This window comes from Nyctibius grandis, chromosome 31, assembly GCF_013368605.1.
Source record: "Nyctibius grandis isolate bNycGra1 chromosome 31, bNycGra1.pri, whole genome shotgun sequence".
In the NCBI taxonomy this organism is placed as follows: domain Eukaryota; kingdom Metazoa; phylum Chordata; class Aves; order Nyctibiiformes; family Nyctibiidae; genus Nyctibius; species Nyctibius grandis.
This window is the reverse complement of record NC_090688.1, coordinates 937,405-954,433: the sequence shown is the minus strand read 5'-3', so window position 1 is coordinate 954,433 and position 17,029 is coordinate 937,405. Positions and strand designations below refer to the sequence as shown.

The 17,029-nt window shown below is 46.6% G+C and overlaps 2 protein-coding genes across 5 annotated transcripts in view; both read right to left on the bottom strand.

Moving 5' to 3' along the window:
- Nucleotides 1-2,138: 2,138 nt before the first annotated feature.
- NDUFA11 (NADH:ubiquinone oxidoreductase subunit A11) lies at nucleotides 2,139-5,828 on the bottom strand. The gene is made up of 4 exons (XM_068420689.1): nucleotides 5,707-5,828; nucleotides 5,415-5,507; nucleotides 3,195-3,317; nucleotides 2,139-2,332 (listed from the first exon to the last, which is right to left on the bottom strand). The coding sequence occupies exons 1-4, from the start codon at nucleotides 5,786-5,788 to the stop codon at nucleotides 2,220-2,222; spliced, it is 411 nt and encodes a 136-aa protein (XP_068276790.1). The 5' UTR covers nucleotides 5,789-5,828; the 3' UTR covers nucleotides 2,139-2,219.
- A 3,777-nt stretch (nucleotides 5,829-9,605) lies between these two features.
- Nucleotides 9,606-17,029, bottom strand: part of RANBP3 (RAN binding protein 3) — a 43,224-nt gene continuing 35,800 nt past the window's right edge. For all 4 annotated transcript variants that reach the window (XM_068420682.1, XM_068420683.1, XM_068420684.1 and 1 more), the window contains 4 exons: nucleotides 15,931-16,051; nucleotides 15,181-15,323; nucleotides 14,233-14,413; nucleotides 9,606-13,296 (listed from right to left, as the gene is read on the bottom strand). In XM_068420682.1, coding sequence (XP_068276783.1) covers nucleotides 13,253-13,296; nucleotides 14,233-14,413; nucleotides 15,181-15,323; nucleotides 15,931-16,051 — 489 coding nt within the window. In that variant the 3' untranslated portion in view covers nucleotides 9,606-13,252. The remainder of the gene's footprint in view (nucleotides 13,297-14,232; nucleotides 14,414-15,180; nucleotides 15,324-15,930; nucleotides 16,052-17,029) is intronic.

Here is a 17,029-nt window from a genome sequence, read left to right as displayed (position 1 = left end):
ATGTGTCCGGGTAATTATAGCCCACACAGGACACGTGGCCGCCCCTGGGAGCTGGGAGAGGCCGGGCAGAGGGAGGTCCGAGGCCCTGGAGACCTGGGACGGGATGACGGGGACACCGGGGTTCCCTGAGGACAGGCAGTGGGGCGGGGGAAAGCTGCTCCAGCCTTTTCCCCTCAGGCAGCAGGAAGGTGCAGGCAGGGCTGGAAACCCCGGGTTACCCTGGGCAGGTCCTTTTGGGGGGCTCTGGACCATCAGACCCCCCCTAAACCTTGCTCACCTCCAGAGCCCAGGGTGAAGCAGGGCCCCCTCAAAAGTCCTTGGGTGGGAGAAAAACAACCCCCCTGCTCCTCCAGCCCCACGGAGGGGGGTGACACCCCCCTACCCCCGTTGTGCTCCTGAACTGCAGCCCAGCCCCACTGACCCTTACACTAATGAGCCAGGGGTCCCCCAGCCCCGGTGCCAGGGAGCACATGGGGTCACCGGCCCCTTGGCCCAGCCCCAAGCACTCCCAGGACCATCCTGCACCCCGCCGGGACACCCACCTGCCCACAGAGAGCAGCCCAGCCTGCCATGGCTGTGACCGTGTCCCCCGCCATGTCACTCTGTCCCCTCCTCTGCTGTCCTTGGGTCCCCCAATCTCCTTGTCTCCTGGTCCCCTACCTCCTGTGCCCTCTCCCCTCACACCTCCCTGTGTTCCCCTACCCCACATCCCTGCTTCCCCTACTGCCCATATTCCCTCTCTCTTAACTCACATCCCCATCCCCAAACGTCCCGGCCCTGCACCCTCCTGTTCCCACATGTCTGGTTGAATTCTGTGGGCCAAAGACGACAATTTCACAGCCTCTCCAAGTCCATTTTTCATCACTTCTCTGGCCCAACTGTGAGGGTTTTTTTCCTTCTGTCTAGTTAGAATTTCCCTTTCTGCAACTTGTGCTCATTATTTCTCATCCTTCACTGTGCACCCAAGCCTGCCTTTTCTGCAACCATTAAGTTGTGAAATTATGGTATTACATCAGCCCTCGACCTTCTTTTCTCCAGGCTGAATGACGCAGTTCTCCTCACCTCTCCTCGTCCATCCTGTGCCCCAACCCTCCACACCAAGGTGGCTTTGCTGGACATGTTTCAGTTTGCACACAGAAAATTCAACCTGAGCAACGTGCTCCAACCTTGAGCAGGATGATCTCAATCAATCAATCAATCAGGTTGGAAGAGCCCTCTGGGATCATCGAGTCCAACCATTGGCCTGACACCACCATGGCAACTAGACCATGGCACTAAGTGCCATGTCCAGTCTTTTCTTAAACCCCTCCAGAGATGGCGACTCTACCACCTCCCTGGGCAGCCCCTTCCAATGGCTAATGACCCTTGCTGAGAAGAAATGCTTCCTGATGTCCAACCTGAACCTCCCCTGGTGAAGCTTGAGGCTGTGTCCTCTTGTCCTATCGCTAGCTGCCTGGGAGAAGAGGCCAACTCCCACTGCGCTACACCCTCCCTTCAGGTAGTTGTAGACTGCACTAAGGTCACCTCTGAGCCTCCTCTTCTCCAGGCTAAACACCCCCAGCTCCCTCAGCCGTTCCTCGTAGGTCAGACCCTCCAGACCCTTCACCACCTTGGTCGCCCTCCTCTGGACTCGCTCCAACACCTCAACATCTTTCTTAAGTGTGGGGCCCAGAACTGGACACAGGATTCAAGGTGCGGCCTCACCAGTGCCAAGGTGAGAGGTCCCTTCCAACCTCAGCTATTCCCCAGTTCTAACCCTGAAGCTGTGGGCTCTAGACTCCCTTAAATGCTAACCAGAGAGTCCCCAGGCTCCCTCACACCTTGCTGTGGGCATTCCGTACCTCCTTCCCCCACCCCAAATTCCTCATCCTCAACCTATAGCCAAGGGCCTCTTCAGAAGTTTTGACTCCAAACCCTTACTGATGGACTCAGGCCGGTGCAATCCCAATTCTTGCCAAAAATATCCTGCAGGACCCACTCAGAAGTACAAGAACAACTCTTAAAAGACCAGACTGAAATCAGTAATTGTAACCTCAGCAGGAGCAGCAGATCAAAGCTTCCTCTCCAACGGCTCCACCTTTTCTGCATCTCAGCCCAACACTGTACACAGCTGGACATTAAAATTTTGTGACAACTGATGATTTGACAGAATCTTTATTACACAACATCTTATTACATACAGCATTCAAAAGACAGCGCGCAGGGAGAAAAGGCTCCATTTACAGCTTGGGAGGTCCCGTCAGCCTCCAGCCCTCCTTGTTACCTATCTTCATCAGAGCAGCAGCAATTCCAAACCCCAAACACGCCGTGGTACCAGTCATGTAACTGTGAGCTGGAAAAAACAAAGCAAACCATAAAAGCTCTATTAGGGCCCAAGTACTGTACAGCAGATCTCCACAGACTCTGCAATTCTTCCATGAGCTACTTGACCATCAGTAACATCGTTTGCTGAGAGAAATCAGAAAAGTGGCCTTTTTTTAAAAAAAATTAAGTTTTCTCATGCTTTTAGCTTGTGGTTTGAAATCTCAATTTCTATAATCCACAACCCCATCTCCTTACATAGGCAATCTTAAATTGCTTATTTAGTGACAAAAATAACAATCACTGCGTTGAAATCTCATCAGCTCAGCAACCAGGAAACGTAAAGATAAATTCTATTTCACCACAATTACAACTTAAATAAATCCCTCACATCTTTAACACCGAGTCTGAAAATGCTGTATAAATATCTGCAGGAGCTAATCTAGCCTGACAAGATGCCGCAGGAGCAACAGCAGCGAGATACAGCTTGTCCCGGAGAGTGCATGAAGAATTCACGGGGCAGATGTTAGATGATATTTTCTGTGCAAAATAAATCACATTTGTGGCCAAGAAAACACAGATTTCCACAATTGTGTTTTTCATACCCTGCAATTTCAAGTTATAACTGGTTATAATTGGCAGTACTGGGTCAGCTCTGTTTTCATTCTGTAAATCAGCTTGATGTTCTCTCTGGTCTCCTTCCACAGCGCTATTTATTTTAGCAGACCTGTGTAATGGAGCATCAACAAAACTGGCTTGAAATGGAATTCACATGCTGAGATTAATCTTTACCAAATATGCCTGACATCAAGATTATTTTACATTTTTCCCTAATAGAAAGGTTTCTAAGAACAGAAAGGGCTCATTTCATTACAGGCATCACCCACATTTACCTCTTGCACCCAAGACAGCTCCTGTCGCACAGCCTCCTATGAAATAGTTCAAGGGATCCTCTGGTTCCTCGCGGATTTGGGCACTGAGGCAGGTAGTTACACCAAACACAGCTCCTAGTGTAGCTGCAAACAAGAGGTGTAAAACCAAAACAAAACCCCTCAAGGAACTGAGAATTACACACACACAAAGTACATTTCCAAGACACACGGTGCTGTATAACAGTTCCTCTGGGAGAAAAGAGGAACACAAAGCAAGATCTGCCCCCAAACTGCCAGCGGGTAAGAGAAGAGAGAAGCAGGTTTCTCTGTAGCACGTTCCCCCAGGGCGCAGGAGACAGCAGAGCTCTGTTTGGGCTCTGTGCTGGAACTCAGCTCACGAGCCCCCATGAGCCCGGTTTCACAGAGATTCAGGTAGAGAAGCTCAGCCAGGTCTGCTCTCCTTGAGGTTGGTTTGTCCCAGCACTTTACTCCTCTGCCTGCCCGGGGCTTGCAATGATTTTTAGACTGTAGAAAAAGGGATTGAGTTTGTACATTATTCTTTTTGTAACCTGATTTTTCATTTTGTAAATTGATTTCATAAATTGAATTAAGAAATTGCAAAGTAGCATTGTGTGAATTACATACCTCATCCCATCAGACCCTACATCTACATAACTGAGAAGTCTGGCAAACAGCTGTGACAAGCAAATACAAAGAGGTTTTCTTTGTTTGTAATACAGGTTCTTGATCATGAAATGTGAAACTGGCTACCTGGCACCATCTGCAAATTCCAATTCATCTTTCTTGGGAACAACAAAGATGTCCAGGAGAAAAATTTTCAATCTCTATGGTAAACTAGTAAACGACAAGCTCATGTTACAAACCTCTGCACTTTTTCAGCAGAAAATGCAATTATGCTGATGCTAAAATCAACGGAAAAGGGCACTGAAGAAACAAACCCCACAGATCAAGGACTGTCTTTCAGCTTCCCTGCTTTGGACCAAGGAGTCTGTAGGTAAAACACACGGCTTCAGACCACAAGTCCTTGCCCCGTAACAGCGGACAGGATAAGCCCTTCCTCAGGTGCAAGAACCGGTGAGAGGATTCAGTGTGCTGGTTTAGGATTATCGCGTTTATCAAAACCATAACTGGTTACAGTATCTAGTCCATTACAACAACCTTTTATGGCTCAACTCGTTACAGGAGATCCCAGGTCCAGTTTTAGAGCTGAACAACTCAAAAATGCAGATCTGTTCTGCTTGGGAACCAGCTTCCAGCTCAGAGCACGAGTGCGTGCGGAGAGGCAGAGGTGACTTAAGCCATTAAATGAGACTGAAAAACAAGACGAGTTTGGTGAGAAGAAAACTGTGCACTTGCCAAGGGGCTGGGGGAGCTTCAGCCTTGCAGATCTGCACCTGCATCTGGAATAGCCCCCTCAGTTCCCTGCTTCTCCCTTCAGTGTCCACTTTCTCTTGCAAAACACAGACAATTCAAGACAATTATGTAGTTTCCTCTTGGCACAATGGGGAAAAAACATTTATTTTCCTTTTGCCATCAAAAACATTGCGTTTGCTCTTCAGCAAGCATGGTTTATTAAGCGCAATGCCTAATTATATGAAGTAAAAAAATGAGTTTGCTTCCACTATACTCTGGTCCATGAACTAGCTGTTTTGCAGATACTGAAAATCCGTACCTTTTGCTCTAGATTGCAAAAAATGCATCACCTAAACTTGAAATAAGGACCATGTCTTTAAATAAAGAACATGGGAGGCAGAGACTGCCTGAGATGCATCTTCAGCCTGAGCTGACGTGGTTGTTTTGTCTCGAGCATTAATCCAGATGTTTCTTTTACCATCACCCATATGATTACTGGTATTACATTATCTGGCAGAAAATATTATCCACGTGTGAATAACTTCTATTCTATTCTAGCACGATTTGACATGCAAACAAGTAGTGTGTTGGAGGAAAAACAGCAACAAGAAACACCAACTGTAAAGCTTTCCACTTACTTCTCTCAAGTCATTTTACCGTTCTGGCCCTTCCCTTCCATCCCCAACGCACCCGCCGGCCCGAGGCGTGCGGGGCGGGGGGAAACCAGCCACCCCCGCGCACAACGGCAGCGGTGAGGGCGGAGGCTGCGCCAGGCGGCCCAGCCGGCGGCAGCGCGGGGCAGCCCGAGGACCGGCCGGTCGAGGCACGGCCGCGGCCGGCGGAGGGGACGGCGGCCCCGGCCCTTACCCATGGTGACGGTGTCCGTGGCGGCCATCCGCAGGGCGGCCAGCGCCGAGCTGGGCTGCAGCAGGATGATGCGGTAGGCCGTCCCGACCAGGCCTGCAACACAGGGCGGCGTCAGGCCGGGCTACGCGGCGGCCGGGGCCGGGGCCGGGGCCGGGGCCGGGGCCGGGGCCAGCGCTGCGCCGCCGGCTCCCGTCGGCACCGCCTCGGCACCGCCCGCGCCCCGCTTCGCCGCCCCACCCCCCTCCGGCCCGCCCCCCACGGCGCCCTCCGCCGCGGACCCCCCGGTCCTCACCCGCGGCGGCACCCACGCGGGTGGTGAGCCAGGCGCGGCGCGGGCACTCCTCGCCCTCGGGGCCGTCCCAGTAGCCCGCCATGGCGCCGCAAGGGCACGGCGCGAGCCCCGCTTCGCTCTCGCGAGAGGACGGCACGCGCCGCCCCGCCCCGGCCGCTACGTCAGCGCCGGCACCTACCGGGGCCGGGGTGTGCGGGCCGGGGCCGGGGTGTGCGGGGCGAGGCCGGGGCCGGGGCCGGGCTGTGCGGGCCGGGGCCGGGGCTGCCGGCGCCTCCCCCGGCGGGGGGCGGCCGCTGCTCCGCGCTGGCCGAGCGCGGCTCCCCCGCCCTGAGCCCTCAGCACGGCGCCGTCCCCGGCCAAGGGCCCCGCTCCGGGGTTCGCCGCTGCCGCTCGTGGCTCTCCCCGCCGGGTCAGGGGTCCGGCCGCGGGTGCCGGGCCGCGCCCTTAGAAATCCTTTAGGGAAGGAATTGCGTTTCGCGTTTCCAGCTCGCACCCGGTCCGTGCCCCTTCAGACGGTGCCGCTCCGTGTCTAAACTAAACAGCACACACTGCTGATAGCTCTGATCCTTTAATTTTTCGATGCTGGCTGTTTTTCGGGGTGGTTGGGGGTTTTTTTGAGGAGGGGGCTACAGTTACACCTAAATAGTATTTGGATTATTTTTTATGAATTTTCAAGGACTCTTCTAACTCTCTGGCAGTCTCTGTATGCTGTTATACTTGTATCTCCCATTTTTTCCTTCTGAAATAATGAAGATGTTCTGACACGCTTAGGCCACCCTGTAATACAGGCTGTATCGTATGTGTTTAGTTTTCCAGTTGTCCTCAAGTTTGCTAATAAAAACACTGAACAACCCATGCTTAGTGGTATCCCTTCCAAGGCAAACTCTTCAGTTCTGTTTTCCCCCCATTGAAACACCTCCCAACAGCTGGATGGACATATTCCATAACCAGATTGATGCTTAGCTCAAGCTTTTTCTCACCTGTCTACTTCTCTTTCCCCTTCCTGTGAAAAACTCATTAAATAATTTATTTGTGCTTTTCACAATTACGCTGGAGTCCCCCACAGCAGCCCTTTTCTGGGACAGGAGCTCAAAGCAGCCAGAGTTGTACGCCAGGTGCTTCTCCCCAGGTTATCCCAAGAAATAGCTGTTACCAGCGCTTGTAACTACTCCACTCCCCAGCAGGGCACTCCTGGGTGCCAGACGGCAGCGAGGTCTAAGCTGTCCCAGCCTTGTCAGCGGGGAGGAGAGCGGGGCACAGCCAGGGCCCAGGGCACCAGGAGGATGGGTGGCAGAGCAGAGATGTGCCGGGGCATCGCATGCATCAGGCAGTGGGGCAGACAAGTCACTGCACGCCAGAGCTGCCTCCAGTGTCAGTTTGAGGTGGTATGGGCTGTACTAATGACAGAGGGAGGGAATCGTACTGCTGTGGCCAGTAGTAGCCGCAGGGCCACTGCACAGCCTCCTTTGTGCCCCCAAAAAGGCGGCTCTTCTTACAAATGCAAAACCAAATGCAGCAATCAAGTACTTGCTGGCAGTTTATAGGGCAGCTTTATTCCTTCTCAGTCCTTTCCAAGCACAACTAACAAAAGGCTGCACGAGTGTCATGGCCAGCAGGACTAGAAAAGCCACGGCTGCTGGACAGCACGCAGTGCAGGTGCTCTTTCCCCAACACAGACATATGGAGGTCACTAAGTTTTGCACAGGGTAAGACTCCACACCATTGAGTAATGAAGAGCATTCTAGGCTTTAAGCAGCCATTAAAAGCCTTTCTGTCCTGAGTGTGTGTTACATGCAGCAGATTCCCACTGCTCCTTCCACAGACAAGTGAGGTGGGACTCGCCTCACATCTAGGAAGGTTGTCAGAGTGTAAGGCAAGTGTGGGGTCCTGCACCTCGGGAGGAATAACCCCAGGCACCGGGACAGGCTGGGGGTGACCTGCTGGAAAGCAGCTCTGCAGAGAAGGACCTGGGAGCTCTGGGGGACACCAAGTTCCCCATGAGCCAACAATGTGCCCTTGGGGCCAGGAAGGCCAATGGTGTCCTGGGGTGTGTGAGGAAGAGTGTGGGCAGCAGGTCAAGGGAGGTTCTCCTCCCCCTCTACGCTGCCCTGGTGAGGCCACACCTGGAGTAACTGTGTGCAGTTCTGGGCCCCCCAGTTCAAGAAAGACAAGGAGCTACTGGAGAGAGTCCAGCGGAGGGGTACGGAGATGGTCAGAGGGCTGGAGCATCTCTGCTCCGAGGAGAGGCTGAGGGAGCTGGGGCTGTTCAGCTGGAGAAGAGCAGACTGGGGGGGGAAATCTCATCAGTGCTTACAAATACCTCAGGGGGTGTCAAGGGGATGGGGCCAGACTCTTCTCAGTGGTGCCCAGCGACAGGACAAGGGGCAACGGGCACAAACTGAAACATGGGAAGTTCCATCTGAAAATGAGGAAAAACTTCTTTGCTGTGAAGGTGCCAGAGCCCTGGCACAGGCTGCCCAGGGAGGGTGGGGAGTCTCCTTCTCTGGAGATATTCAAACCCGCCTGGACATGACCCTGTGCAACGTGCTCTGGCTGCCCCTGCTTTGGCAGGGGGTTGGGCTGGATGATCTCCAGAGGCCCCTTCCAACCCCAACCACTCTGGGATTCTGTGACCGAGGCTCTTCCCGACTTCTCACTTGCAGCAGGTACAAAGCCTGCAGCTGCAAGACACATCACCCGGTTTCGTGCAGCTCTTAACTTGCCTTACCTACAGACCACAGTTAACCTTAGGAACTGGCACACTGCTGCTACGGTTCATTTTTTAGAAGCCTGTCCTCAGGCTTCTGAATGCTCTAAGATACTTCATAGGCAATTAGTGCTCATTAGAGAACCGTAATAAGATAAATTACATCTTACTGTAAACAGGCAAGTTCCAGGGAAAGCAACATATAAATCAGTCTAGGTAAGTAACATTACTCTTAAAACATCTAACTTGACTCCAAATATTTTACGATTAACTGTAGACTATGGCTACAAACCAGTTAGCTAATACTGAGCGTGTTAGTTCCCTTAACTGTTAAGGGGGGGGGAGTGACTTGCCCTTGTACTACAGGTTGCAAATCACTTGGTTTCCTTCTAACTTTGAATTTTTTTTTTAGAAATGAGGGCAGAACCACTCACCAGCAAGTCACACTCAAAACGTTTCCCCATCCTCCCCTCTTTGGGGAGCTTTTTGTATGGCCTTACTCAACAGACCTCCTGTCTACTTCTAAACTCACACTCTGAACTCTCCGGCCCAGGAATGGTATCTTGTCTGCAAGATGGACTGCAACTAGTGAGCTGCTTTCCAGTGGTCACTATAAAAAGCATTTCCCATGTATACAGTTAGTACAGACTGAGGCTGGGCATGGACTGATACCTTCTGGTCTCTTCAACAGGAGGAAGACATCACATACAACATTACACCTTTGCTTTTCCTAGGTTCCATTAGAAGCTGAAGGTAAGCTACTAGAATTCGACTAGGGATGGCTCACTTAAAACACACTCCACCCCCAGCAACAAAATTACCAGTGTTCTTGATGACAAATTCAGCTTTCATCTCTTTAAGCCCTTGAAAGGAGATAATCGAAAGGGAACTCTGAATACTACCTTTAAATGAGAGACTTTTACTTACAGAAATTATCTTTGAGCATTTCTTTGCAAGATACCTGCACCATAACCTAGGACACTGGAATTAAGATGGACTTAAAGAGTCCAGTTTAGCAGTTCTCTCCTAGCACCTCTGTTGCTCTGTGTTAATCTTCACAGGGGAAAAAAAATTACCCTGGAAAATTAAAATACCATTATAATTCTGTCTGTATTTATCTGCTACCCACATAACGGACTCCAGAGTTCAGCGTAAGCAAGTCAGTGCACAGAAAGACCAAAGAACAAGGGGAGAAGAGCACACAGTGAAAAGTCAGTTTAATGAAATCTTGCATGACAAATTATGGCAATTATCATAATTGGAATTCCTAAAACTAGAGAAGATTACGGGGAAACATGGTAAATTTTCAAATATGTAACATGTTTCTAGAAAGGAAATAAACCATTTTCTACACTCACTGGGAGAACAAAGAGGCCAGTCCAACTGCAGAATGGGACGCATTAGGAACAGTCATTTAACAGCAGCAATACCTAAGCGATGATTGATACCTCAGTGACTGGGAACAGGGGGAGAGTCATTACACAGGTGGGTTTTTTCCTTCCTGCAGGCTTCTGACAATTTGGACACCTGCCCAGCCTGGGGCTGCTGCAGACTAGTTTATTAAGATCTTTCCCTGCCCTGTCTTCTCTGAAGTAGTGCATCACGCACTGGGAACTGGACTACAGAAAGATGTTGTAACTACACTTTTTCTTGCCTTAATGTTTGTATTTCCTGTGGATGTAATCTTACTTTTGATTTTACAGATAAAAGGTTTACTTCTGTTTTTAGTAACACCATCATTCTTGCAACGTTTTCCCCATCAGATGTGCTCAACTTTATTACACTCTTCAGTACCTTTTTTTTTTCCCCCCTGAAAAATTGGAAAGGCCATGCCCACCTCAGTCAGAACAAGATACACCGTAATTGCCAACAACATCCATAGGTTAACAACAGACCTAAGAGCAAAGATGCAGCAGGAGGGTGGTGCAAGGGGAAGATTGTTGTAAGAAAGCAAACCTGGTCATCAGCGACCTCCCTTCCAACAGCCATTGCTCAGCACAGGAAATACAACACAGGGCTTGGGCTGTCGTGGTTGCTTGTTTCCTGGTAAGTTTTAATGTAGTTCCCACCAGCATTTTGATATGCCAGTCTTATGGAAATCTTTCAGAACACATGGGCGTTGTCTGGTTCTACCTGTCACTAGTTTACTAAGGCTTAAAGCAGAGAGTGAAATAAGAGTTTTGCTTTGGCCTAACACATCTTGTTGGGCAGGGCCTGAACTCAAATCTATGGCCAATTCTGTTAGTGGTTCACACTAATTTCTTCCTCTTCACTATAAACATATAAGCAAAGCTTTCAGCTGAAATAAAATTTGTATCAGTAAATAACTGCCAGATTTTTTTAGATACTGTAGGTGATTGTGTATCACCACTAAATCCCATCAAAGCAAGCATTCTTATTCAATTTTTCTAAATCTTCATGAACCATCAATTTCATTTTAGGTAAAGCACCTCGAAATGAGACTCTGCATAGACCCCACGGAGTTTGGGACCAGGAAATAACACCTGTCTCTCCCCAAGCAGACCCTGCAGACCAAGACACCTTGTTAATTTTCTTTATGCTGACAAGCAGCAGCTTTATGCTGCAAGGTTGTTTGAAAGGAATAGTTCAAATCTGAGCATCTCAGTGTAAAAAGATCCAAAATCCAAAATGCAGATCACTTATTTGAAAATACAGAAGTTCCCCAGACCTTGTGATGCAGAAACAATTGTGTGGATTGGTATCAGGAAACACGCTATGCTTCTGCTAGAGAGCTGCATGAGAAGGGGTGCATCGGTAGGTTTGTGCATGGTTAAAATCATAACTCTAAGGAGAAAAAAAAACAACAAAAAACAACAAAACGCAAAAAGGCATGAGCAGACAATACAGAGAAATCACAAATGCAGTGGCACAGCAAATCATTAGCTCTTTTCACTCCCTGAAAAGTAATCCAAGATGTTCCTTCAATGGGCTATCAGGAAAAGCAAAGCACCCCCCTGCCCCAACAGCTTAAACCTCCAACAATGGTTAACAACGGACAACAGGTAAAATTAAACATGTTCGGGACTCCCAGTGAAGAAAAGTGTTTCATTAAAATAGAGGCAATAAGGACTGTTTTGCTATTTGAATAACTTCTGAATTACTTTTGTGCCACAACCTTGGTTTTCATTTTCAGTTTATGCTACATCAAATGCTTCTTCCCCTTTAATTTTCTTTTCAATGGTACATTTCAGGTCTCCTTAACCTACAGGAGAAAGAGCAGGCAACTGAGAAATTATCTATCTGTAAACTATTTATGAAGCAAATAGAACAGTTTGGGGAATTTATAGCGTAAGTGACCTGGTCACTGTTCTTAGTGACTACCAAATTCCAACTTTGCTGGACAAGAATATACCATGTGTTTTAATAACAAAATAAAACTCAACTTTCACAAAAAAGGCCCAAATGATTAGAAAACATCCAAAGCAAAAAGTGAGTTATGGTTACAGTAGGAGTATTTCAGAATTACACACAGGAAAACACATTCTTGCTTTTATTTTGGTGGAACAGAATACAATATCCTTCAGCCCAAACTATTCAAAGCTGGCAATATTACCTTTTTCTCCATGCTGCAAGACTTCAGGAAACAGAACAGGGACAGGAAGGGTTAGAAGTTAATTTTTCTATTTAAGGCTGTTAATTCAGCAAGATATTTAAAAATGTACTCAACTTGAAGCATGAAAAGTTGCATTGACTTCAGTAAGATTATTCACATGTAGTTACGTCAGGCAAGTGCTTAAATGGCTTGTTGAATCAAGCCATTAACTGAGAGCTGCTTTATTATACAGATTTATTTTAATGGCTGACAGACCTCATCACATGAGCCTGTTTTATTCTTCCAAGGGCTAACAGCTGTTTCCTCATCATTTTTTCTGAAGGTGTAACCTGTATGCCTCCTACACTTTACTGTAGCCAGAGAAACACATAATTTTCTAAGAAAATTTGTACGCAACACCTATTATATATAGTGGCTTAGCTCTCCCTTAAATAGTAACAGAAAAGAACAGTACAAAACAATAGTTTCACTTTTTCAACACACAAGAGCATCTTATTGAAAAACTGAAATAAAAAAGTATCACCACAATATAAATCCCCAAATAATAATGAAATGGGAACAAAGAAAAGGACTTAGCAAAACGTCCTGTGGACTATAAAGTCTCTTATTACCGCATTAAAAAAGCTTTTCTGGTGAACCACAATGTTTTGTTTCTCTCTGTTTACAAACCCACTAGACAGGGAACAACGGTGCCCACAACCTACGTTGGGATTAAAAGGTAAAAACATAACCTGCCCCATCTGCAGTCCAAAAAGAGAATGAACCCAAAAGGGCAGTCAGTGAGCGTAGGAACTGGTGAGGACACGGTTTCCCTGCAGGTGGCAAAAACTCATAAGGGGGAGCAGGGGTTATGAAAGCAGAATTCGAGTTGGAACCGTGTCGGGAAGTTCTATCTTGGAGGCCTGCAAGACACGAACTACTGAAGAAACAGTCAAAAGGTCCCAATGAAAAGCTGTGACAAGCTGTAATGTGCCATTTCAATTACAAGGATGAGGGGAAATGTTTGGTTTGTTTTTTTTTTTTTTGGCTCATCAATATGATGAGCTTTCACGTCCCAAACCACATTCAGGTAGTTTCCAAGTCTGCTTTTTTTGTGTGGAATTTACTGATCCAGACCAAAAAAACAAACAAACAGAACAGGGATGCACAGTTCTTAAGTCCTGGAGCCTTCAACACTGCCTGAAATAATAGCTGGCCTGGGGTATCCGGAGATGCCTGCAAGATGGTGTTCATAGCAGCCTTGCAAGCAGATCAGCTCACATCTGCTATGTGCTGCCAACATTCTGCCCATCAGCTTCATCAGTAGGACCTGAAACAAACAAAGCAGTTGTCATAAGAAATGTTTTGTTTCTTGCCTTACAATAACTCTACCTGAGGAGCCTACAGAAGTCTCAGATATACGATTTCAATGACAGATAAGAACTGTAGAGTTCTCCCTCCCCACCTTACATCTTACTTCTCCAGATTAAGTTCTGTCTACTGCAGAACTTTATGTTCTTGACTTGTCTGGTCTGAGATTCCAGTAGCATCCCAGAGCCTAAAAGCTCAGTTTCCAGCTTCTTCAGTCCACCCACTGCTTTTGTTCATATTCATTCCTCCTTTTTTACCCCTGCAGTAAATCAGGATGGTGGACTGGCCTCTGTCAAAGGTGGGATGTTCTAAGCCACAGGAAAGCAAAGCACAGATGACTCCCAAGTAAGGAGTACAGAAGGAAGCCTTCCTCAAACTGAAGACTAGTGCTGTTTTTAAATTATGGTCTCCTCAGGTACAATGAAGTCAATTACACTCTTTCCATGCCCCTTTGTGAACCTTCTGCTTTCCAAATAGCACTCTACTCAAGGGTCAGTCTGGATCCTGCCTGCTGAAAGTAGCCCAAGACAGTCATCTCAGGTTTTAAGTGCAAGCCTTGGCCATGCTGAAGACAAAAATGAGACTCATGATGACCCCTTAAAAATCCCATAAACAAAGCTAGAACTACCTGAAGCACAAATAACCCCTCCTAAACTGTGACACATAACCCAGATGGAAGCAGCGCAGGGGCCTTTTTACCAGTTTGGAGAACTACTAAGAAACACTTGCATGCAAAAAGGTAATTCATGCGATAAGTCTTACTCCACAAACACCCGTGAGGAGTAACAGGCCAGAAGTACATCTATAATACACAATTACAGAGAGGACAGCCTGCCTTAAAGAATGACAGAGAAATGTATGGAAAACAGGAAACTCCACTGCCTTTCTCACTTACCACTTCCAACTGATGCTGAAGGTGCAATGACATCATCATCACTGTCTTCCTCATTTGATTGCGTTACCTCTGGCTCAGGCGCTACATTCTTGATTTCTTGCTCTTGTTCCACTCTACTCCGCAAGGCCAAGATCCGATGGTGTAATGCAGCATACAGCTGCCCTGTATCTTTAGAGCTTGCCTACATTTTTTTTTAATTTCAGAAACAGGAAAAAAGGTGCAAGGAATTATAACAGAAAAAACACTACTTGTGTCATACACACCAGGCATGCTAAATTTCACAATCTCCTTTTCAGTTTTCTCATACAGGGTTTTTCAAGCTAGGTCAGAACGGGTTGTGGTATACATAGCAAGATGCTAGCTATACTAAACTCTGATGGTGAGAGTATATTCCACTCCACTCAGAGCCAACTTCCTCTGGCATAACCAGTACTAGCTGATTTTATACAACCTTCTTCACCCAGGAGTCACACAGCTTTCCTGACACCTCCAACCAGCTTATGCTAAAGAGATCTTTAATTTTAAAGTTTGTCTTGCACAGATTTTTCCAGGTTTGTCATTCAACTTGACATATTAGTTAATTGTTTCATGATGCACTGACATAAAATTTCAACATAAGATATGAGAAATTTGAGCTGTTGTTTGTTTTTTTTGTTGTTGTTGTTTTTTGGGTTTTTTTTGTGGTTTTGTTTTGTTTTGGTTTTTTTTACACTCTTTTATACTGGTCAGCTGTTTCAGAGGGAAGCATGTGACAACCTGTCAGGAATCTTTCTTACTCTCAAAGGTTAATAGCGACTTCATGCCTTTAGAAGAATCAACTTTTAGGCCTATCGAACTAAGTATTTAATGGACATTATTTAAAAGAATGGGAATGTTACATCAACTACAGTGTAAGCGAGCACCAATTCTAGTAGGAAGGTTAAGATGTAAACAAAAACCAGTACTCACTGATATAAGAAAAACTTTCACTCCCTGGTCCTCTGTATCCATGGCGGTGATCCGGATACTCTTCTCACTGGCTTTATCAATCTGCATCTGAGCCCAGAGCTTGGTATTTAAGATCAACCTGAGACTCCCCTGAGTCCTCATCACTAAAGCCAACATACAAGATCAGTTAGGTGGAAAAAGACACAACAGGAAGCTCAAAACAGCCAGGATTGCTTTTTATAGTGTGACTAAGTCTTTACAAACAATATCAAGGAAGAGCCCTTAAAACAGGAATCTTGTCACAACTGTTAATCAGAAGAACGAGGCTATTACAGATTATCAGTCATGTCAAAAGGTATTTAGTCCAAAGTCTTATATGTGGTTCAGTGATTGGATCTGAGCTGATAATCTCGGGCTAATGCACATTCCTGCCACTCTGAACAATCACACACTATTCAGAGACTTCCCCCATCACAAGCACCCCGTCCCAAAAAGCAAAGTGCCTAGATCTGAAGAATGTTACCACAAATTTCTAGTCAAATATTCTAGTTGCTAAATGCAGCTTGCTTTTATGGGGAAAAAAGTAACTGGAACATTTGCTACAATAGGAGGATATGAAAAGATACTCTCTTTGGAGGAAACGGTCATAAACTGAAGCGAGAGAAAAGGTCTAAACTGCTGCTGAGTTGCTGTAGTAAGACGTAACCTAAAGCGTGTCACGGAAGCATCCTATGAAAATAGCACTGACTGTCGTCCCCTGGTTCCTCTTACCCAGCCGAGACTGTAACGTTCCATCGTCTGTTGAGGCCATATCATTGAGTCTCAGAAGTCCTCGACCTCTTTCCACCCACGACTGAGAGTTTTTATCAAATACAAACAGCTTGCACTGAATCTGGAACAGAAAATATCTCTATAGCATACTGGTTGATTGAACTAATAACATATTTCATATTTAGTCACCTACAGCTGGTTAAAAAATTCAGATTTCACACTGGAATTTTAAACTGTTTATAGCTGTGGAAACCAAAGTAGTTGTCCTCTCTTTTGCAATAAATTCCTCAAAATATGCTGTCTGGTCTCATAAGGTTTTATTAACAGAAGCTATATATTCTTAAAGAATACCTGTGTTCAAGATCAAACAAGAAGAACAATTTTCAGATGAGGTACAAACTTCCACAGAGGAAACTTACTGTGATAAGAAACAAGGCAAGAGTCATGTATAGTCTTAAATCAGTCAATTATTTTAAAAGTCTTAGGTGCACCACTGAAAGTGGTAGTTGTTGCTGGGAAGACCCAGCACAATGAAAGCAAAGCAAAATTCTTCCTGTATTAAGGAAGGATGAACAAACATGTTAGCGCATTATCAATTCATAAAGACTGACCCACACAAAGTCATGAATAAACAAGAGGTATTTTTCCTGCCTTCCTGGTTCATCAGTTTGAAAAATTATACTTCTTGTACTTTCTAATAGGAGGATTGTTCCTGCTTCCCATAAAAGCTCCCTTTTTCTTGCCCTGCCAAACAGCTCCACTTTATATCCCCCTCTCTAATCCACCGTCACTGTCACTGCTGAGGTTTCATACTTCAAACCGTCACCCCTCGAGTTCCCCACATAGGTGCACGCACTAGGTGGAGAATGTATTTCCATTTTCATTCCGTTTCTCTAATCTTCTCCACCACACACCACCTGCTCTGTATACTTCATTTCTGCAACATTAACACAGTTCTGTCTGTGCAAGTCCCGTTCGGGATTCCCGGTGCCTTAAATTTCACAGGAAAAAAGAACAGAAGCTTGGCAAGAGGTCTGTTAAGTTACAACATATTCATGCAAGTCAGTCCTCTATTAAGTAGACAACTGCTAAAAATTGT

Coding starts and splice junctions, on each gene's coding strand:
- NDUFA11 (XM_068420689.1), bottom strand. CDS start 5,788: ATGGCGGGCTACTGGGACGGCCCCGAGGGCGAGGAGTGCCCGCGCCGC. Junction 3,318..5,414: donor CACGGACACCGTCACCATGG/GTAAGGGCCGGG, acceptor TCTTGTTTGCAG/CTACACTAGGAGCTGTGTTT. Junction 2,333..3,194: donor AGCTGTCTTGGGTGCAAGAG/GTAAATGTGGGT, acceptor TGTTTTTTCCAG/CTCACAGTTACATGACTGGT.